General features: G+C 46.0%; 1 protein-coding gene across 4 annotated transcripts in view; it reads right to left on the bottom strand.

Moving 5' to 3' along the window:
• Window positions 1-2,368: 2,368 nt before the first annotated feature.
• The window catches only part of LOC139405759 (uncharacterized), a 40,775-nt gene continuing 19,993 nt past the window's right edge, over window positions 2,369-23,150 (bottom strand). Inside the window, exons 2-9 of one of the 4 annotated variants that reach the window (XM_071148182.1) lie at window positions 21,436-21,470; window positions 18,241-18,276; window positions 17,742-17,847; window positions 16,340-16,564; window positions 15,833-15,973; window positions 11,038-11,351; window positions 10,394-10,663; window positions 2,369-4,464 (exon numbers count right to left, since the gene is read on the bottom strand). In XM_071148182.1, the coding sequence (XP_071004283.1) occupies window positions 4,222-4,464; window positions 10,394-10,663; window positions 11,038-11,351; window positions 15,833-15,973; window positions 16,340-16,564; window positions 17,742-17,847; window positions 18,241-18,276; window positions 21,436-21,470 (1,370 nt within the window). In that variant the 3' untranslated portion in view covers window positions 2,369-4,221. Of the gene's footprint in view, window positions 4,465-10,393; window positions 10,664-11,037; window positions 11,352-15,832; window positions 15,974-16,339; window positions 16,565-17,741; window positions 17,848-18,240; window positions 18,467-21,435; window positions 21,471-23,150 lie in introns of those variants that run through there. The other 3 variants (XM_071148183.1, XM_071148184.1, XM_071148181.1) reach the window with 3 other exon arrangements.

Genomic DNA, 23,150 nt, shown 5'->3' on the forward strand with positions numbered 1-23,150 from the left:
ACTGACCATAAAGAAAAGCACGCTTTCGGTGACATTCCTCATCCTCACAATATAAAAAACAATGTCCCTTCTCACTGTTCAAAGACGTCCACACACATACACATCAGGATTCTCTTTGAGTTTATTTGCTCTTTCTCCGCTGTTTTTATTTTATTTGGGGCGGAGGGGAGAAGAAAGAGAATGGAGTAGAGGAGAAAGGGATGGAAGAGGGTGTTCGCTCGTGCAGGGGAAAGAGAGAGGGGGAGGAAGAGAGAAATATATAGGTTTACGGCCGAGGAGGAAGGGAGGGGAGACCACGTGGAAGAACCATCCCGTCACAACCTTCCGATAAACATGCATAGGTATGGGCTTTAATATACTGGTCTTGCCAGTTTACATTGATCATCTCAAATTAAAACATTCAATCAACCCAATTGTATACAAGTGTATTTACCTCAGGGTTCTGTGCCACACAGTTCCAACTGACTACATCATTTTTTAAAAATGTCTGTTTGCCTCAAATCCACCTTTGGTCAGTCTGTCAGATTTTTTTAAGCAATGTTTTCTGGCAGTGATTCTTCCAACTATAAAACAGACAACTACATGGACAGACAGACTCGGACAGACAGAGACACAAATATACAGAACAGGTACAAAGAGAGAAAGCAAGGGGTAGAAAGGCAAGAAGACTGCCTGCAGACAAGTTACGTATTGAAAGATGGCAGTAGAATCATACATAATAAGAAATCAACTGGAAATCAATCAGTCAATCAATCAACAAAGACAATCAATAAACAGGAACATCAAGGAAATACATTTGGCTTCTTGTTATTAGTTTATTCAATTATTAAGTTCTTAATTATCCAAAAATCAATAAAATATATTCGTTGAAGTAGTATCATTCTCTGGGTCCATGTTTGTGCTTTCAATGAAGCAGAACAATCTCTCTGGGGTCAAAGGTCTATCACTACAGAAAGTCCCAAGGACAACACACAGAACAATACTGCTTCAAAAAGACTTTCCTACAATAAATAATAAACTATGTACAGGCTGTCATGTTATTCCTCCCCCCAAATAATCATGAAATAAATAAATGAATAAGAGTGGTTGGGTAAAGACATCCTGTAGGTTGTAGCTCTCAGAGCCAGTCTGAGACAGACAGGTGAAGACTAATGCATAACACAAACTGAATAACACCACAAGGTTGCAGCTCACCAGAACCATCTGTTAGAAGTAGGGGCGCTGAGTCTATCCTGGTCAGGTGACGTGGTCAGGATAGACTCCTAGCCTTGGTTAGTTCTAATACCAATATGCATCCTGTCTTGCAGACACGTCATACGTGTCATGACAGCTGATGGACACTTATGACTAGTAGCCTAAAGGAAGTTGTGTGGTTGAGGTTGCGTTGTCATTGCCTGGGTGATCATGGCAGCTGTGACATGAATCTTCATGACTGGTTATGACTATATAAATGACATCATTGTGTGTTTCATGATGGACATCTCCAGGGAAGAGGTGGATAACCATAACCTTAACCCTTGTCCTGGAGGGATGCAGTCAGTGTGTGCAGGGTTTTGTTCCGGCCCAGCTTTAACACAACTGATTACAATGAATTGTGGCCACAATGAAGCCCTCCAGAAGTTTCCACCACTGGCCTAGGGTATTATAATCACTGTCTGTTTGTCCGATCAGAGAGAGCCCCAACCAACAGGAAACTGCTCTACATCAACCACACATATTCTGTCTTATACTGGAGGGGGTGTCAATCATTCAGTAGAAAAATAAACATTGTCCCAACATTGCATAAATAATCAATCAATAAGTTCATGAATTCAAGTCAATAAACCTTTTTTCTATGTTAAAAGTTTTTTTCACACAATCATCAGAGTGAAAGGAGAAGGTTGTTCTCCGTCACATAATAATAATATTAATAATAATAATAATAATCATAATGATATGAATAAGAATACTAATAATAATAATAACTGCTATTGTTGTTGTTTTTATTAGTGACACGTGCACAGATATTCCAGACCAGTATCTCCAAAATTCCACTATTCTATCATGTCTCTGAACTTCACTACCATTCCTCCGTTGGGATACACACTTTCCTCTTCAGGAAATACACACGCTAACTCAAACGTCACACTCGACTCAGGCAGAGTTCTGCTCCATCGCTGTAGTCACCATGAACAGGAAGATACCGGTTCTGTTCGGTTCTAGTGTTTGGTTCTACTATTCAGTTCTATTCCCTGATTGACTTCAATGTTCTCCTTAAACCCAGTCAAATTAGGTCCTTTGCATTATTTTATAACAGTATTCCGATATCCCATATTTGAATGATCACAGTATTTACAATGTTGACATTCCACTATCCTTTTCCTTTTACTTGTGTGGTGATAGAAACAAATCTAAACGCAATACGCTTCATTTGGGAGCTCAGGAAGATTCCCAAAGGAAAGAGCTGGGACTGAGACGTGTAGAAAATAAAGAAACTGTTGCAGTGGGGACTGTGAGAGATGGTTTATATCCTCTCTCATTAGTATTTACATCTATATGACAGTAGTGGCCACAAGCCGTTTAGAAGACCTGTGTTTGGCTCCTCATTAATTAGTTACAATTTTGAAGACGTGTTTTTTCCCTTCTAAGAATCAGCACCCAATTAAAACAGCTCTAACCTACACCTTTCAGAGAAACATTTTCTCCTCATCTTTTCTCCACAAAGAAAAGCTTGGTATTGTCCCCAAGAGCTGACATCAAAACAACAATCTGGGGTAAAACAGAAGCACATCTCAATCTAAATCCTCTTTCTGTTGGTACCAAAACATTCCAGAGCACTCCCTCTTCCTCCATCCATCTCTAGTTTGGAACCTGGAACAACAGCTCAGAATCCATCTTGTCTAGTGGTTCTGTTTTGGTTCTTGGTGATGCTAAGGGCTCTTTCTGAACAGTAATCAAGGACATTGACGTGTGACAGAGTCCAAAGGCTGCCTCTGATCTGTTGGATGGCATCAGTACAAAGGGATTCACTACTACAGCTCTGTTTCTTCACCATTCACTCCATGACACGGACCTGTCAGTCATGATGCACAGTCAAGCAGACTACAAGGAGCTCCATGCCCTGAGTCTTCTCTGGTTCAGTGCAAAGTCTATACAGTTCAATATGGGACAGGTACTCCATAGTATTCTGAAGAAACATACGGAAAGACAGAGTAGGAAGCACACTATCTTACTGTACAGTACATTCCTTTAACTGTGCAGTGCTGTGTGTGTGGCCGACAGGCCTGCAGCCTTTATGTGCCTTGGACATCTGGAGAACACAGCAACATAGTAACGTTGTTGTCTTTCTAACTGTGTTAGGAGGGTTCAAGTAGATTTCACTGCAGTGGTTATGTTGCAGAGAGCCAATTTGGATTTAAATCATTTTTGGGGATAATTGAATATGTGTAATTTTTAGGGGGTTATGATGAACTCAACCTACTAAAGTTGCTCTGTATTCGTGCAGTTAGTTCTATAAGTGCTGTGGATGCTAGATGTGAATGACATAAGAGGAGAGGGTATAACATGTGAGTGTTTCTGTTCTTCAAGTTATGGGGTTGACATTATTCCATTTGATGTGTTGAGTGTAAGCTGTAAACAGAGTAGTTCTCCAATGGAGAGATAGTGTTGTAAAAACAGTGATTTTGATATATATTCTTTTATCATACACTTATACATAGATTTTTGTGTTGTCATGATTGTTTTCTTTGTTAGAAAATCATTGTTGCCATGATAATGTTTTATTACTATAGATGTAATGATCATTATCATATTTGACGCTGGACTGGATAAAGTTGTTTGTTTAAAAAGCATGCATGTTTCAATTCCCTCCTCCTCCGTTTCCTCTTCCTGATACAAATGTCTCAATCTCAGCTGCTCCTCTTCTTTTTATCATCCCCTCATACCTCCTTTTTCTCGCTCAGTCTTTTTTCCCTCCCTCTATTCATCCCTCCCTCCTCCTTCTCTCTGGGAATGTAAGGCTTCCAAAAAAAAGTTGTCCGTTGGACCAGCTGTTGTCGCTCTGTGAGTCCGTTTCCAATCTTCCTCCTCTGCTCTTCAGTGGTCACAAGAGTTTATATCCCATCAAAAATGTGTTTGATACCTGAAAAAGGAACATATTTATTGATAAATATTTAATTATAAGGCTCAGTCATTCCTGACGCCGAGGGTCAGTCTGTCACGTTTCGCAGGACAATCTGTCAATCAGTTGGTTGCCATGGCAGCAACAGTGGACCCCTGCTTCTCTTCCTTCTCCTCCAGCATCTGGATGGCTCCACAGCTGACATCAGAGGCCTTCCGCTCTGTGATTTGCTGTGCTGGTGGTTGCCCCGGACTACTGCGCCCCGGACTAGGTTGCCCAGGACTACTGCCCCCGGAGGTGATGGCTTCATCTCTCTGTGTTAGAGTGGCAGACTCCGGCTCCATGCAGAGTGTCACCTCCTCGTCCTGTTCAGGGGACAGAGCAGGGGCTTGGTCAGATATAAATGTTTAGAATATAACAGATACCACATGATTCTCTGACCACGGAGAGGAGAAAGCAAGGGTTTATTCATGAGTTCAGATGGAAATGTCTCCCTGTCATACAGTACCAGTCAAAAGTTGACACACCTACTCATTCAAGGGTTTTTCTTAATTGTCACGCCCTGGTCGAGGTATTTTGTGTTTTTCTTCATGTATTGGGTCAGGCCAGGGTGTGGCATCGGGTTTTTTGTATTGTGGTGTGTTTTGTCCTGGGGTTTTGGTGTGTATGTATTGGGATTGTAGCTAGTGGGGTTATCTAGCAAAGTCTATGGCTGTCTGGAGTGGTTCTCAATCAGAGGCAGGTGTTTATCGTTGTCTCTGATTGGGAACCATATTTAGGCAGCCATATTCTTTGAGTTTGTCGTGGGTGATTGTCCTTAGTGTCTTGATGTCCTTATTCTGTGTTAGTTTACACTAGTATAGGCTGTTTCGGTTTTCGTTACGTTTATTGTTTTGTAGTGTTTGTATTTAGATTCGTGTTTCGTTTATTGAATAAACATGGATCGCAATCTACACGCTGCATTTTGGTCCGACTCTCCTTCTCACCAAGAAAACCGTTACAGAATCACCCACCACCAACGGACCAAGCAGCGTGTTAACAGGCAGGAGCCACAGGAGAGGCAACAGAGGCAGCAGCAGCAGGAGCAGCAGCAGCTGCAGTGGGAGAGGCTGCACCCCCTGGAGAAATGGACATGGGAGGAAGAACTGGACGGTAAAGGACCCTGGGCTCAGCCTGGAGAATATCGCCGCCCCAAGGAAGAACTGGAGGCGGCGAAAGCTGAGAGGCGCAGATATGAGGAGGCAGCACGGCGTAGCGGATGGAAGCCTGAGAATCAGCCCCAAAAATGTATTGGGGGGGGGCTCAGGGAGAGTGTGGCAGAGTCAGGAGTCAGACCTGAGCCAACTCTCCCTGTTTATCGTGAGGAGCCAAGGAGGAGACCAGAACCAGAGCCGGTGTTGGAGGTGAGCGAAACAGAGACTGTGAAGGAGTTAATGGGGAAATTGGAGGAGAGAGAAATGAGGGAGTTGCTGTGTTGGTGCTTTTTGCATGGAATTCGCCCGACGGAACGTGTTGGGGATTTGATGGCACCTGGGTTAGCGCTCCATACTCGTCCTGAGGTGCGTGTTAGTCGGCTGGTGAAGTCGGTGCCAGCCTCACGCACCAGGCCTCCTGTGCACATCCCTAGCCTTGCATGTCCTGTGCCAACACTGCTCTCAAGATCTCCAGTACGCCTTCACGGTCTAGCCCATCCTGTGCCACCTCCACACTCCAGTCCTCCGGAAGCAGCTCCCCGCACCAGGCTTCCTGTGCGTGTCCTCGATCCAGTACCACCAGTTCCAGCACCACGCACCAGGCCTTCAGTGCGCCTCGCCTGTTTAGCGCAGCCAGAGCCTTTCTCCTCTACAGCGCTGCCGGAGTCTCCCGCTTGTTTAGCGCAGCCAGAGCCTTTCTCCTCTACAGCGCTGCCGGAGTCTCCCGCTTGTTTAGCGCAGCCAGAGCCTTTCTCGTCTCCTGCGCTGCCGGAGTCTCCCGCTTGTTTAGCGCAGCCAGAGCCTTTCTCGTCTCCTGCGCTGCCGGAGTCTCCCGCTTGTTTAGCGCAGCCAGAGCCTTTCTCCTCTCCTGCGCTGCCGGAGTCTCCCGCCTGTTCAGCGCAGCCAGAGCTGCCAGCCTGCATGGAGAAGCCAGAGCTGCCAGCCTGCATGGAGAAGCCAGAGCTGCCAGCCTGCATGGAGAAGCCAGAGCTGCCAGCCTGCATGGAGCAGCCAGAGCTGCCAGCCTGCATGGAGCAGCCAGAGCTGTCAGTCTGCATGGAGCAGCCAGAGCTGTCAGTCTGCATGGGGCAGCCAGAGCTGTCAGTCTGCATGGAGCAGCCAGAGCTGTCAGTCTGCATGGAGCAGCCAGAGCTGTCAGTCTGCATGGAGCAGCCAGAGCTGTCAGTCTGCATGGAGCAGCCAGAGCTGTCAGTCTGCATGGAGCAGCCTGAGCTGTCAGTCTGCATGAAGCAGCCTGAGATGTCAGTCTGCAATGAGCTGCCAGTCTGCACAGAGCTGCCAGTCTGCAAGGAGCTGCCAGTCTGCAAGGAGCTGCCAGTCTGCAAGGAGCTGCCAGTCTGCAAGGAGCTGCCAGTCTGCACGGAGCTGTCAGTCTGTAAGGAGCTGTCAGTCTGTAAGGAGCTGCCAGTCTGCAAGGAGCTGCCATTCTGCACGGAGCCGCCAGAGCTGCCAGTCTGTAAGAAGCCGCCAGAGCTGTCAGCCTACATGGAGCAGCCAGAGCCGCCAGTCAGCATGGAGCAGCCAGAGCCGCCAGACAGTATGGAGCAGCCAGATCTTTTAGTCTGCCAGGATCCGCCAGTCAGCCAGACTCTTCCAGATCCGCCAGTCAGCCAGACTCTTCCAGATCCGCCAGTCAGCCAGACTCTTCCAGATCCGCCAGTCAGCCAGACTCTTCCAGATCCGCCAGTCAGCCAGACTCTTCCAGATCCGCCAGTCAGCCAGACTCTTCCAGATCCGCCAGTCAGCCAGACTCTTCCAGATCCGCCAGTCAGCCAGACTCTTCCGGATCCGCCAGTCAGCCAGACTCTTCCGGATCCGCCAGTCAGCCAGACTCTTCCGGATCCGCCAGTCAACCAGACTCTTCCGGATCCGCCAGTCAACCAGGCTCTTCCGGATCCGCCAGTCAGCCAGACTCTTCCGGATCTGCCAGTCAGCCAGACTCTTCCGGATCTGCCAGTCAGCCAGACTCTTCCGGATCTGCCAGTCAGCCAGTCTCTTCCGGATCTGCCAGTCAACCAGACTCTTCCGGATCTGCCAGTCAACCAGGCTCTTCCGGATCTGCCAGTCAACCAGGCTCTTCCGGATCTGCCAGTCAACCAGGCTCTTCCGGATCTGCCAGTCAACCAGGCTCTTCCGGATCTGCCAGTCAACCAGGCTCTTCCGGATCTGCCAGTCAACCAGGCTCTTCCGGATCTGCCAGTCAACCAGGCTCTTCCGGATCTGCCAGTCAACCAGGCTCTTCCGGATCTGCCAGTCAACCAGGCTCTTCCGGATCTGCCAGTCAACCAGACTTTTCCGGATCCGCCAGTCGGCCGGGATCTGCCAGGATCTGCCAGTCGGCCAGGATCTGCCAGTCGGCCAGGATCCGCCAGTCGGCCAGGATCCGCCAGATCCGCCAGTCAGCCAGGATCTGCCAGTCAGCCAGGATCTGCTAAAACCACCAGCTAGCCAGGATCTGGTAGATCTACCTACCTGCCTGAGCTTTCTCTCACTCCCGAGCTTTCTCTCACTCCCGAGCTTTTTCTCACTCCCGAGCTGCCTCAGTCCCGAGCTGTCCTTCAGTCCCGATCTGCTCCTCAGTCCAGTGGGTTTCTGGGTGAGGACTACTAGGCCATGGTCGGCGGCGAGGGTGGACTATCCAGGGACGCGAGGAGAGGGGACTAAGACATTGACTGAGTGGGTTCCACGTCCCGCGCCGGAGCCGCCACCATGGACAGACGCCCACCCGGACCCTCCCTATTGTTTTGAGGTGCGTTCGGGAGTCCGCACCTTAGGGGGGGGTTCTGTCACGCCCTGGTCGAGGTATTTTGTGTTTTTCTTCATGTATTGGGTCAGGCCAGGGTGTGGCATCGGGTTTTTTGTATTGTGGTGTGTTTTGTCCTGGGGTTTTGGTGTGTATGTATTGGGATTGTAGCTAGTGGGGTTATCTAGCAAAGTCTATGGCTGTCTGTAGTGGTTCTCAATCAGAGGCAGGTGTTTATCGTTGTCTCTGATTGGGAACCATATTTAGGCAGCCATATTCTTTGAGTTTGTCGTGGGTGATTGTCCTTAGTGTCTTGATGTCCTTATTCTGTGTTAGTTTACACTAGTATAGGCTGTTTCGGTTTTCGTTATGTTTATTGTTTTGTAGTGTTTGTATTTAGATTCGTGTTTCGTTTATTGAATAAACATGGATCGCAATCTACACGCTGCATTTTGGTCCGACTCTCCTTCTCACCAAGAAAACCGTTACATTAATTTTCACTATTTTCTACATTGTAGAATAATAGTGAAGACATTAAAACTATGAAATAACATATGGAATCATGTAGTATGACAGCTTTGCACACTCTTGGCATTCTCTCAACCAGCTTCACCTGGAATGCTTTTCGAACTGACTTGAAGGAGCCGCCACGTATGCTGAGTACTTGTTGGTTGCTTTTCCTTCACTCTGCTGTCCAACTCATCCCAAACCATCTCAACTGGGTTGAGGTCTGGTGATTGTGGAGGTCAGGTCATCTGATGAAGTACTCCATCACTCTCCTTGGTTAAATAGCATTTACACAGCCTGTAGGTGTGTTGGGTCATTGTCCTGTTGAAAAACAAATGATAATCCCACTAAACGCAAACCAGATGGGGTGGTGTATCGCTGCAGAATGCTGTGGTAGCCATGCTGGTTAAGTGTGCCTTGAATTACAAGTAAATCACTGACAGTGTCACCAGCAAAGCACACCATCACACCTCCTCCTCCTCCTCCATGCTTCATGGTGGGAACCACACATACAGAGATCATCCGTTCAACTACTCTGCGTCTCAAAGACACAGCGGTTGGAACCAAATATCTCAAATTTGGACTCATCAGACCAAAGGACAGATTTCCACCAGTCTAATGTCCATTGCTCATGTTTCTTGGCCCAAGTAAGTCTCTTCTTCTTATTGCTGTCCTTTACTAGTGTTTCTACTGAAGGCCTGATTTACGCAGTCTACTCTGAATAGTTGATGTTGAGATGTGTCTGTGTCTACTTGAACTCTGTGAAGCATTTATTTGGGCTGCAATCTGAGGTGCAGTTAACTCTAATGAATTCATCCTCTGCAGCAAAGGTAACTCTGGGTCTTCCTTTCCTGTGGCGGTCCTCATGAGAGCCAGTTTCATCATAGCACTTGTTGGTTTTTGCGACTGCAATTGAAGAAACTTTCAAAGATCTTGAAATTTTACGGATTGACTGACCTTCATATCTTAAGGGAAAGATGGACGGTTGTTTCTTTTTGCTTATTTGAGCTGTTCTTGCCATAATATTTTTTTATCTTTATTTAACTAGGCAAGTCAGTTAAGAACAAATTCTTATTTTCAATGACGGCCTATGAACAATGGGTTAACTGCCTGTTCAGGGGCAGAACGACAGATTTGTACCTTGTCAGCTCAGGGGTTTGAACTTGCAACCTTCCAGTTACTAGTCCAACGCTTTAACCACTAGGCTACCCTGCCACCTCGGCAGGACTTGGTCATTTACCAAATAGGGCTATCTTCTGTATACCCACCCTACCTTATCACAACTGATTGGCTCAAACGCATTAAGAAGGAAAGAATTCCCACAAATTAACTTTCAACAAGGCACACCTGTTAATTGAAATGCATTCCAGGTGACTTCCTCATGAAGCTGATTGAGAAAATGACAAGAGTGTGCAAAGCTGTCATCAAGGCAAAGGGTGGCTACATTGAAGAATCTGAAATATAAAATATATTTTGATTTGTTCAACACTTTTTGGTAACTACATGATTCCATATGTGTTATTTCATAATTGTGATGCTCTCACTATTATTCTACAATGTAGAAAATAGTTTTTTTTTTTTATAAAGCATTAAGGATGTACCTATCTGCACTGATATGACCTCAGCGCCCAGTTTAAAAAAAAAAAAATCTCTCTGGATTAAATGCATAGAAATATAATGAATAGAATGAATGTATCAATCATTGTCTTGAATGAGGACTCCCGTTCTATTCATTTTATTTCTATGCATTTAATCCTATCCGATAGACGAAATCCAGATAACTTTTGAAAAACTGGGCCATGATGACCCTGTGATCTGATATGACCTCACCTTCAGTTCATCTTCCTCCTCCTGCTGCTCCAGCAGATGGGAATGGTCTTTCCCCGCCCCCTCATCCCCAGACGGAACATTCAAAGCCGCCTCCACCACCACTGCCACGCCTATGTTGTACCCTCCAATATCCGCTTGATAGGACTCTGTCTGACCCGCCCCCCACAGGTCCACCAATGGGGCGTGGGTAGCAGGGGCCAGGCTGTGGATGGTGCTGTTGGGCGTGGCTTGCAACGAGTGGTTGGCGCTGTGCAGCCTTTGCTCCAGAGACTGTTAAGAGAAGGACGAGACAATGAGGAGACTTAGGTAGGTAGAGGTTCCCCTTCACCACTGATACAGGATCAGATATTTGTTTATCCCCCTAATGGTAAAGAATCTGTAAATATGATCCTAAATCTGTGGATAAGGGATGTTTCTTCCTTTAAGCGTAATGTTGGATTGAAAGGGACAGGGTAATTTTGTTGTCTAAGAAGGGAGATACAATAATGTATTGATCAGTATTCTTGTCTCGTTCAAAATACCCCAGAGAAAAAAGAGAAAAACCCACGTCAGCTGCCCGACTACGCCATGAATGAATATTGTCTATCCATGGAAATAGATTGTTATTACTTCCCTCTCATATTAGACTGTTGATTTTCCCTCACCTGTTGTTGCTGATACAGGAGCTGCTGTTGCTGGTAGTGCTGTATCTGTTGTAGCTGCTGCAGCTGCTGGAGCTGACTCTGCTGCTGTAGGTTGAACTGCTGCTGCTGCTGCTGCTGCAGCAACGTGTTCCCATCATACCCATCACAGGAAGTCCCGCCCTGCTGCATCACGTAGGAGCCAGCAGCGGGAGAGGCCACTCCGGAGGGCTCGTTGCTGATTGGCTCCCAGGCGTCAGAGGAGGAGAGGCAGTAGAGGCCCTGGGCGACATAGGTGTTGGGCCACATGTCCGCAGAGGAGTGGTGCAATATCTGGTCTGAGAGGATGAAAAGAACGAGAAAATAGAAGAGTGAAGAGGCGGGATAAACGGTTGGTTGTCCTTGACGGATGCACTACATTGGACCTCATGGACATCAAACTGCAAATAAATCTACAATGCTGACATCAGAGGAATAGGAAACCTGAAGAGGAATCATGTGATATCCCTGGGGGACACCCCAACCCTCTCACACCCAAATATATAATTGAGAAAATGACTTTACTTGAACAATCCCCAGACAGACACCAAGTGTAGCTACACCGAGTAGTCCAATACATCAGCATTATGACTCTGTATAGCCATTGGGGAGTCTGTCTGCGCTGCATTAAAATTACATATAATTCAGGCTGATATGAATAAGGGAAAGTCATGGTAGTTTTTGCCATCTCATATTCCAATCTGGTTTTGTTACGGATGAACAAGGCAACTAATATCCCCCACTGACTGATAACAACATTAAAACTTTTGAAGTATGGTAGACATTTTGTGCGAAGGAGGAAAAGAAATGGAAGAATATATCAGTTTATGTGTTGCCAATGCTGTTATGTACAAAAAGGCTGTCAAACACAAAAGGATGAGGTAAATCACACTTATTCACAGAAATGTCTTTGGGACATTGGCCAAACAAGTTTCTGATAGAGGAATGGTGTATATAAACTCAGCAAAAAAAGAAACATCCATTTTTCAGGACCCTGTCTTTCAAAGATAATTAGTAAAAATCCAAATAACTTCACAGATCTTCATTGTAAAGGGTTTAAACACTGTTTCCCATGCTTGTTCAATGAACCATGAACAATTAATGAACATGCACCTGTGGAACAGCTTACAGACGGTATGCAGGGTCACAGTTATCGTCACAGTTAATGACCAACTTAGGACACTAAAGAGGCCTTTCTACGGACTCTGAAAAACACCAAAAGAAAGATGCCCAGGGTCCCTGCTCATCTGCGTGAACGTGCCTTAGACATGCTGCAAAGAGGCATAAGGACTGCAGATGTGGCCAGGGAAATAAATTGCAATGTCCGTACTCTGAGATGCTTAAGACAGCACTACAGGGAGACAGGATGGACAGCTAATCATCCTCGCAGTGGCAGACCACGTGTAACAACACCTGGACAGGATCGGTACATCCAAACATCACACCTGAGAGACAGTTACAGGATGGAAACAACAACTGCCAGAGTTACAACAGGAACGCACAATCCCTCCATCAGTGCTCAGACTGTCTGCAATAGGCTGAGAGAGTCTGGACTGAGGGTTTGTAGGCATCACTGGCAACAACCTCGCCTATGGGTCAAACCCACCGTCGCTGGACCAGACAAAAAGTGCTCTTCACTGACGAGTCAAGTTTTTGTCTCACCAGGGGTGATGTCGGATTCACGCTTATTGTTGAAGGAATGAGCATTACACCGAGGCCTGTACTCTGGAGCGGGACCGATTTGGAGGTGGTGGGTCCGTCATGGTCTGGGGCGATGTGTCACAGCATCATCAGACTGAGCTTGTTGTCATTGCAGGCAATCTAAACACTGTGCATTACAGACATCCTCCTCCCTCATGTGGTACCCTTCCTGCAGGCTCATCCTGACATGACCCTCCAGCATGACAATGCCACCAGCCATACTGCTCGTTCTGTGAGTGATTTCCTGCAAGACAAGAATGTCAGTGTTCTGCCATGGCCAGCGAAGAGCCCGGATCTGGCCTGGTTTAGATCTTATCTGTCAGAAAGATATCAGTTTGTCTCTGTGAATGGTTTGTCCTCTGACAAATCAACTGTAAATTTCGGTGTTCCTCAAGGTTCCGTTTTAGGACCACTTTTGTTTTCACTATATATTTTACCTCTTGGGGATGTCCTTCGAAAACATAATGTTAACTTTCACTGCTATGCGAATGACACACAGCTGTACATTTCAATGAAACATAGTGAAGCCCCAAAATTGCCCTTGCTAGAAGCCTGTGTTTCAGACATAAGGAAGTGGATGGCTGCAAACTTTCTACTTTTAAACTTGGACAAAACAGAGATGCTTGTTCTAGGTCCCAAGAAACAAAGAGATCTTCTGTTGAATCTGACAATTATTCTTAATGGTTGTACAGTCGTCTCAAATAAAACTGAAGGACCTCTGCGTTACTCTGGACCCTGATCTCTCTTTTGACGAACATATTGAGACTGTTTCAAGCACAGCTTTTTTCCATCTACGTAACATTGCAAAAATCAGAAACTTTCTGTCCAAAAATTATGCAGAAAAATTAATCCATGCTTTTTTTACTTCTACGTTAGACTACTGCAATGCTCTACTTTCCGGCTACCTGGATAAAGCACTAAATAAACTTCAGTTAGTGCTAAATACGGCTGCTAGAATCCTGACTAGAACCACATTTTTTTTATCATATTACTCCAGTGCTAGCCTCCCTACACTGGCTTCCTGTTAAGGCAAGGGCTGATTAAGGTTTTACTGCTAACCTACAAAGCATTACATGGGCTTGCTCCTACCCATCTCTCTGATTTGGTCCTGTCGTACATACCTACACGTACGCTACGGTCACAAGACGCAGGCCTCCTAATTGTCCCTAGAATTTCTAAGCAAACAGCTGGAGACAGGGCTTTCTCGTATAGAGCTCCATTTTTATGCCTACCCATGTGAGAGACGCAAACTCGGTCTCAACCTTTAAGTCTTTACTGAAGACTCATCTCTTCAGTGGGTCATATGATTGAGTGTAGTCTGGCCCAGGAGTGGGAAGGTGAATGGAAAGGCTCTGGAGCAACGAACAGCCCTTGCTGTCTCTGCCTGACCGGTTCCCCTCTTTCCACTGGGATTCTCTGCCTCTAACCCTATTACAGGGGCTTTAAGTATGCTCTCTCTAATTCTCATTCTTTCTCTCTCTCGGAGGACCTGAGCCCTAGGACCATGCCTCAGAACTACCTGGCATGATGACTCCTTGCTGTCCCCAGTCCACCTGGCCGTGCTGCTGCTCCAGTTTCAACTGTTCTGCCTGCGGCTATGGAATCCTGACCTGTTCACCGGACGTGCTACCTGTCCCAGACCTATTATTTTGACCATGCTGGTCATTTATGAACATTTGAACATCTTGGCCATGTTCTGTTATAATCTCCACTCAATCTCCATTGCTTGCTGTTTGAGGTTTTAGGCTGGGTTTCTGTACAGCACTTTGAGATATCAGCTGATGTACGAAGGGCTATATAAATACATTTGATTTGATTTGATTGATCTCAATCCCATTGAGCACGCCTGGGACCTGTTGGATTGGAGGGTGAGGGCTAGGGCCATTCCCCCCCAGAAATGTCTGGGAACTTGCAGGTGCCTTGGTGGAAGAGTGGGGTAACATCTCACAACAAGAATTGACAAATCTGATGCAGTCCATGAGGAGGAGATGCACTGCAATACTTAATGCAGCTGGTGGCCACCCCAGATACTCACTGTTACTTTTGATTTTAACCCCCCTTTGTTCAGGGACACATTATTCAATTTCTGTTAGTCACATGCCTGTGAAACTTGTTCAGTTTATGTTTCGGTTGTTGAATTTGTTCATACAAATATACACGTTAAGTTTGCTGAAAATAAACGCAGTTGACAGTGAGAGGACGTTTCTTTTTTTGCTGAGTTTACATAATCTGACAAAAGAGCCTCATGGTGTGCTGAGTTGATATGGCAGTGCTAAGAGTTAGCAAGCATCATGCCGGCAACCTCACATGATATCACTTTAATGATGACTCAAAACTGTCAAAATACATCCAGAGACAGCCTTTTAATAAGAACATTCTACGGTTATTTGACTTCAGGTAATATAATTACATGAAATAACTGGCCTGAAGCTGTGATTCAACCAATGATCATCACACAGCCTCAAGGCCATTTGTTATCTCTCAATAACAAACCACAGGGAGAAAAAAACATTATGATTTCAACATGTCTCCATGTCTGAACGCCTCTTTGCATGAGAAGGAGAAATACAGGAGCACCGTAACGGACAGCACAGCGATGTGGAATAATAATGACCAAGTGGACTATTTATACAGTGGAAATCCCTGGTCTTGCATTCCCCCAGGCTGTTTGCGAATCTGAAATTAGCACAGAGTTAACCCTCCAGGCTGAGACGGAATAAGATGCCTTTGTTACTGAGCAAAATGACGCATAATGTAGCCCACACACTACACTCCAGCTTTGCCTGATCTCAAGCCTATGCATAAATGTGTTTGTCTGCACATTTTAGACAAGGTTCCGCAGTGCAGGATCCTATTTAGCTCCTTAAACTATCCCTTAAACTTGGTTGCCCTAGTTGATTGGTGCTACTGAAGTTTGTCAAGCATATTTGTAGTCCCTTACCTCGACTGACATGCTGGTTTAGAGGCCATATTTATAGTCCTTTACCTCAACCACATATGATTGTTTAGAGGTCATATTTGTAATCCCTTATCTCGGCTGATACATGCTGGTTTAGAGGCCATATTTGTAGTCCCTTACCTCGGCTGGTGATGCTCTCCTGGTTAACCTCGCTGAGGTGGGCCACACTGCCCTGGTTAGACCCTGACCTCATGCTCTCTCCATCCATGGAGGTCCAGGCCATGAGCGTTGCCTGGGAGATGGCAAACTGCTGCAGGATACCTGGAGTGCAGAGGGTAAGTCAGGGTCATTGTAACGGCTCAGTTGGCTGCTGCCTTCCCTCAGCGCCTTAATGATTTAATATCTATGGCTAATTTAAATAAAGATTTAATATGTAGTCTAATATCTATGGTTATGCTTTGCCTAGGCCAATATTGATATATTTGGCTGGTGTTATGCCATGCTGATTAGTTGACCTATAACCAGTCTGGTTATGATGTGGGGTTCAACACATGAGAACCCTTTTTCCTAAAGGCTTCATTTTGTGAGGGTTTCCTCTGAACACCACCCTGGGGGTATAAATCAGCATCAACCACTCCTATTGCTTCTGTCTTCTCTCACAGTGACAAATTCCCCTCCCCCTCTGACCTGCGGCGAAGCGAGCCTCTTTCTCCCCGTCGCTGAGGTCGCTGTAGGCGTCGCTCTCCAACCGTCTCTCCATCTCCTGCTCTGCCGTGGACTTGCGTGGGACGGAGACACCCCCCGGGCCCACCACAGACATGTCCCAGTTCTGCCACTCGATCATGTGTGCCATCCGGCCTTGGGCCATGGATGTAGGCTTGGTCACCTTGTCCTTCATGGAGCGATTCACACCTGGGGAGGGGGGAGAAGTGAAGAGGGATGTAGGGATTGATGCGGGTATTGGGGAGGGTTAGAAGGGTGACAGTGGATTAAGGGAGGGTTGGAGGGATATTAAGGGGTTTAGAGAAGGGGTGAATGTGGAGTTTGGGGGAGTTAGGAGACAGGCATCAGGTTGGAGAGAGAGGGGGAAGGAAACAGATGAGATATGTTATTATTCCACATTTAGGTCTGTCTGATACTGTCAGTATTTAGCTGGTGCTGATAAGGGCCTCTGGATGAGTGGTTAAATGAGCGGCTTAATGAACATGCTTTAGATTCATGGCTAAATGAATAGGGAGGAGATGCTTATAATGTAGATGAGATGACGCGTGGAACCGAGGAGGATGATGGGGCACAGGGAGGAGCAAATGGATACGTCTACTCTGGGAGAGGTGCATCATGGGACAGAGGAGGTTAATTGGGGTGAGATGGCCAGAGGCGTGTCAGTAATGAGAGGTTGGCTTGTTGACATGATAGCTTTCACACCTCTGCTAAGCTGCCTGCGCTGGCTAAGCAGAAACCCAACTCCCCCTGCAGTGTCTGTTAAGACATCCTCAGCTGATGCATACAGTGCACTGCGGAAGACACTCTACTTTAGAAATCATGTTCCGCCATGACGGTCTGTATTCTGTCTGCTGGTTACATTATGGCTTTGCTCAGTAATTAATGTGTCCAAGTCAATATATGATGAGTTAGCAGTTCACTACATTCCAATACACTTCACTGCACATTTCAACTGCACCACACTGCGCAGTGCACAATGCACATTACACAGTTATACACACTGTAACACACAGACACAAACTCAGACTACACTCAGAGACAGTAGACACATCACACAGACACTAGAGTAGTTCAACGCGGCTTCACAACCACTTAACAGACAAACAACTACACCTCCCACTCACCTCTTGTTAACTCAACAAGCCACATAACAATGTACTGTGGGTAGTGTATTTTTTTATAGGGTTATCGTTAGGTTTAAGTGCTATTCCACCAATGACTGGGGGGTCAGCCATTGATGAGTATTATCATTATGAAGAAAGGAAGTGAATCAGGGGAACCCACTCTGGGGCCATGTTGGCTCCAGCGCCTGTCCAGGCGGGAGCTGACATGGGGTCAGTTTACCAGTTACAGGACAGACACACACCTGACACACCTGTCAGTGAGGACTTAGCCAGAGCACCGATCCCGTAGTTATTGGAGTTGTTCCTCTTCAGACGAGGCAGGATGGACGTGGTGTCTTCCATAGACAGCTAGAGGAGCGAGGGAAGAGGATGACAGAGAGATGGAGGAAGAGATGTGTGCCACAGAAGCACACAGAGTTCAGAGGGTAGGTGAGAGGAGAAGTTAGGTCGATATTGGGTTAATACAGCGTCAAAAAGAAACAATGTCATCATTTGACAAAAAAAATCTTAATTTCCCAAGGTCGTTGTTCGAACAACTTCCTGCTTGACAGTGCTGAAGTGCATTATGGGAAGTGTTGCGAGAGTTAACGATACGGTATAGAGAGAGTTAGATGGGAGGGGGAGTGAGGGGACAAAGTAGTAGGTTACCTAAGGTGAGTTAAATCAAGTAAATCAAAACAAATAGAGAAAGATAAGATAGAGAAATAAAGGTAGATGAAGGAATGATGTCACAACACTTACATTGATTCCTTCCCATGAAAAGTCTGAACATCCATGCTGAAGGAGAAAAATAGGAGGAGAGAGGGATGGGGAAAGAAGGAGCAGGAGAGAGGAAGAGAGTAGGAACAAGAGAGAAGGAGAGAAAGACGTACACATGCATGGAAGAAATGGGAGGAGACAAGGAGGAGGACGAGAGTAGTGATATTGACAGGGGTAGAGTAGTAAAACCAACATGCAGAAATAGAAAGAAGGATAGGAGAGGGAAAGAGGGAGAAGAACGCCGAGAGGCAAATATAGGGTTTTAGAGGAGAGGAGTCAAAGACCAGAAAGACAGAGGTGGAGAAGAGTCAAAGACCAGAAAGACAGAGGTGGAGAAGAGTCAAAGACCAGAAAGAAAGAGGTGGAGAAGGGTCAAAGACCAGAAAGACAGAGGAGTCAAAGACCAGAAAGACAGAGGATGAGAAGAGTCAAAGACCAGAAAGACAGAGGAGGAGAGGAGACAAAGACCAGAAAGACAGAGGAGGAGAGGAGACAAAGACCAGAAAGACAGAGGAGGAGAGGAGACAAAGACCAGAAAGACAGAGGTGGAGAAGAGTCAAAGACCAGAAAAACAGAGGTGGAGAAGAGTCAAAGACCAGAAAGAAAGAGGTGGAGAAGGGTCAAAGACCAGAAAGACAGAGGAGTCAAAGACCAGAAAGACAGAGGATGAGAAGAGTCAAAGACCAGAAAGACAGAGGAAGAGAGGAGACAAAGACCAGAAAGACAGAGGAGGAGAGTAGACAAAGACCAGAAAGACAGAGGAGGAGAGGAGACAAAGACCAGAAAGACAGAGGAGGAGAGGAGACAAAGACCAGAAAGACAGAGGAGGAGAGGAGACAAAGACCAGTAAGACAGAGGAGGAGAGGAGACAAAGGCCAGAAAGACAGAGGAGGGGAGGAGACAAAGGCCAGAAAGACAGAGGAGGAGAGGAGACAAAGACCAGAAAGACAGAGGAGAGGAGACAAAGACCAGAAAGATAGAGGAGAGGAGACAAAGACCAGAAAGACAAAGGAGAGGAGACAAAGACCAGAAAGATAGAGGAAAGGAGACAAAGACCAAAAAGACAGAGGATGAGCGACAAAGACCAGAAGGATAGAGGAGAGGAGACAAAGACCAGAAAGACAGAGGAGAGGAGACAAAGACCAGAAAGACAGAGGAGGAGAGACAAAGACCAGAACGACAGAGGAGGAGAGACAAAGACCAGAAAGACAGAGGAGGAGAGACAAAGACCAGAAAGACAGAGGAGGAGAGACAAAGACCAGAAAGACAGAGGAGGAGAGACAAAGACCAGAAAGATAGAGGAGGAGGAGAGTCAATTACCAGAAAGAGAGAGGAGGAGAAGGGTCAAAGACCAGAAAGACAGAGGAGGAGAGACAACGACCAGAAAGACAGAGGAGAGGAGACAAAGACCAGAAAGATAGAGGAGAGGAGACAAAGACCAGAAAGATAGAGGATGAGCGACAAAGACCAGAAGGATAGAGGAGAGGAGACAAAGACCAGAAAGACAGAGGAGAGACAAAGACCAGAAAGACAGAGGAGAGGAGACAAAGACCAGAAAGATAGAGGAGGAGGAGAGTCAATTACCAGAAAGAGAGAGGATGAGCGACAAAGACCAGAAGGATAGAGGAGAGGAGACAAAGACCAGAAAGACAGAGGAGGAGAGACAAAGACCAGAAAGACACAGGAGATGAGACAAAGACCAGAAAGATAGAGGAGGAGGAGAGTCAATTACCAGAAAGAGAGAGGAGGAGAGGAGACAAAGACCAGAAAGATAGAGGAGGAGAGACAAAGATCAGAAAGACAGAGGAGGAGAAGAGTCAAAGACCAGAAAGATGGAGGAGGAGTAGATTCAAGGTCCAGAGCGACAGAGAGAAGGGAGGGGTTGAAAGGCTGATCAGTTCCATAGTACAGCAGAGTGAATATGTTTTGACTGAATGATTCTCTCTCTCCTCTCATTTCCTCCTCTGGTTACGTCTGCCACACCAAGCACTGAGCCAAACACACATCCAAGCCAGTGGGGGGGCTGATACAGAAGTGTCTGTGTGCAAGCGTGTAGGCGTGTGTGTGAATGTGCGTGTGTGTGAATGTGCGTGTGTGTGAATGTGCGTGTGAATGCGTGCACATGTGTTTATGTGTGCGCGTGTGTGTGTGCAATCTATGTGTGTGTGGGGGCGTGTGTGTGTGTGCGTGCTTGTGTTATAACTGATGTAAGCTGGCTGATGGTAGAGGTGTCAGTGTCCTCTCTGGTGAGATCTGTGTCTGCAGAGAGAGAGACACACACAGACAGACACACAGACAGGTGGCTGAGGAGCAGGCTAACAGAAGGGGGATGTGACAGTCTAGATAAGCACCAGCGTCTGTCACACCACCTCTTGAGTCCTGTATCAGCTGAATTGTTCCTGACAATACCAGAGCCGGGGCCTTAGAACCAGCAGGACGGCATGGTGCCATGTCCCCTTACAGATGTGTTCAGTCTCCAGAAAACCTAGCTCTCATGTTCTCTCTCTTATTGTTACACTCTCTGTCTGTCTGTGTCTCTTTCTCTCCTCTCTCTCGCTCTCTTTTTTTATTACATTTTTGAAGGGCAAGTTTGTCAAGAGAAACACATGATCGATCCACAGTACAGTACATTCAGTTTCAATTTAAATGGTCCTCTTTCTCCTGCCACAAAATCATCCAAGAAGTGCTGAAGATCATTTTAGTAACAGTATCTCAAAAGGAAGGAGAGGAGAGAGGACTTGAAAGGAGAAGTGGAGTGGAAAGGATCTGAGGAGAGTAGTGAGGGATGTAGTGAGAGGAGGAGAGGTGGGTGATGCCCCTACTGTTCTACAGTGAGCCAGCACTGAGGCGTGACAGAGAAGCAGCAGACGTCATAGCAACAGCAACGAGCCAACCACAGAGGTTGGTTCTCCTTCCAGCTACAGCCGCCATTTTGAGTGTAGAGGAAGTTAGCAAACCAACAGCAACATGTGCGCTAGCTAGCTACTCTACAAGCAGATGCAGTAGCACTCATGGCTTCAGTAGTAGAGAGCTAAAGTTGATGTTGGTCACCATCTTGGATCAAGATCCCCATTCGTGGAATAGTGAGCACCCCACTGCTGGAGCCATTGGGTGTAACAGGGTGGCTGAGCTGTGTGAATTAAGAGTGATAGTTAAAGTCCTGAATGTCAGGCTTACCTGTTCCCCATCCTTTACTGGCACTCCATCTGCCGCTAAAACACACACACACACACAGAGAGAGAGAGAGAGAGAGACAGAGAGAGAGAGAAAGAGAGAGAAAGAGAAGAATAAATGAGGAGAGCGAGAAGAAGAACAAGAAGAACAAGAAGAGAAGAGAGATACGTCGTTTGAATTTGATTTGGCAATGTAAATACAAGTTCCATCACACTGCCAATAGAGAGAGAGGGAGAAGCATGGTCAGGGGGATAAGGTGTGACTTTGGCTGTAACACTAAACAGTCATAAAACAGTAGGCTAATCATTACTGTCTAACTGTGTTAGAGAGAAGAGCATCACTTCACTGACTGACCACAAGACACTGCTACTCAACATACACCCGCAAATAGAATCACACATAAGTTTACATACACTTAGGTTGGAGTCATTAAAACTTGTTTTTCAACCACTCCACATATTTCTTGTTAACAAACTATAGTTTTGGCAAGTTGGTCAGGACATCTACTTTGTGCATGACACAAGTCAATTTTCCAACAATTGTTTACAGACAGATTATTTCACTTATAATTCACTGTATCAAAATTCCAGTGGGTCCGAAGTTTACATACACTAAGTTGACTGTGCCTTTAAACAGCTTGGGAAATTCCAGGAAATGATGTCATGGCATTAGAAGCTTCGGATAGGCTAATTGACATCATTTGAGTCAATTGGAGGTGTACCTGTGGATGTATTTCAAGGCATACCTTCAAACTCAGTGCCTCTTTGCTTGACATCATGGGAAATTAGCCAAGAAAAATAATTGTAGACCTCCACAAGTCTGGTTCTGTCACGTGGGACTAGGTGGGTGCAGGAATCAGACGCAGAGAGTAACTGAGTTGAAGTGCTTTACTCTTGCACACCAAAATAATAAGCCCAACACAATACAGGGCGCAGGACACTATACAAGACAACCCCAAAACCATAGGGTGTCAAGTAAAGAAAATAAAATCCACCACTACCTAACATGCACACACGTAACATTAAGACAATCCACCACTACCTAACATGCACACACATAACATTAAGACAATCTACCACTACCTAACATGCACACACGTAACATTAAGACAATCCACCACTACCTAACATGCACACACGTAACATTAAGACAATCCACCACTACCTAACATGCACACACGTAACATTAAGACAATCCACCACTACCTAACATGCACACACGTAACATTAAGACAATCCACCACTACCTAACATGCACACACGTAACATTAAGACAATCCACCACTACCTAACATGCACACACATAACATAGAGACAATACACCACTACCTAACATGCACACACATAACATAGAGACAATACACCACTACCTAACATGCACACACGTAACAGTAAGACAATCCACCACGACCTAACATGCACACACGTAACATTAAGACAATCCACCACTACCTAACATGCACACACGTAACATTAAGACAATCCACCACTACCTAACATGCACACACATAACATAGAGACAATACACCACTACCTAACATGCACACACGTAACATTAAGACAATCCACCACTACCTAACATGCACACACGTAACATTAAGACAATCCACCACTACCTAACATGCACACACGTAACATTAAGACAATCCACCACTACCTAACATGCACACACGTAACAGTAAGACAATCCACCACAACCTAACATGCACACACGTAACG

The sequence above is a fragment of the Oncorhynchus clarkii genome, chromosome 3, assembly GCF_045791955.1.
Source record: "Oncorhynchus clarkii lewisi isolate Uvic-CL-2024 chromosome 3, UVic_Ocla_1.0, whole genome shotgun sequence".
Classification (NCBI taxonomy): Eukaryota; Metazoa; Chordata; class Actinopteri; order Salmoniformes; family Salmonidae; genus Oncorhynchus; species Oncorhynchus clarkii.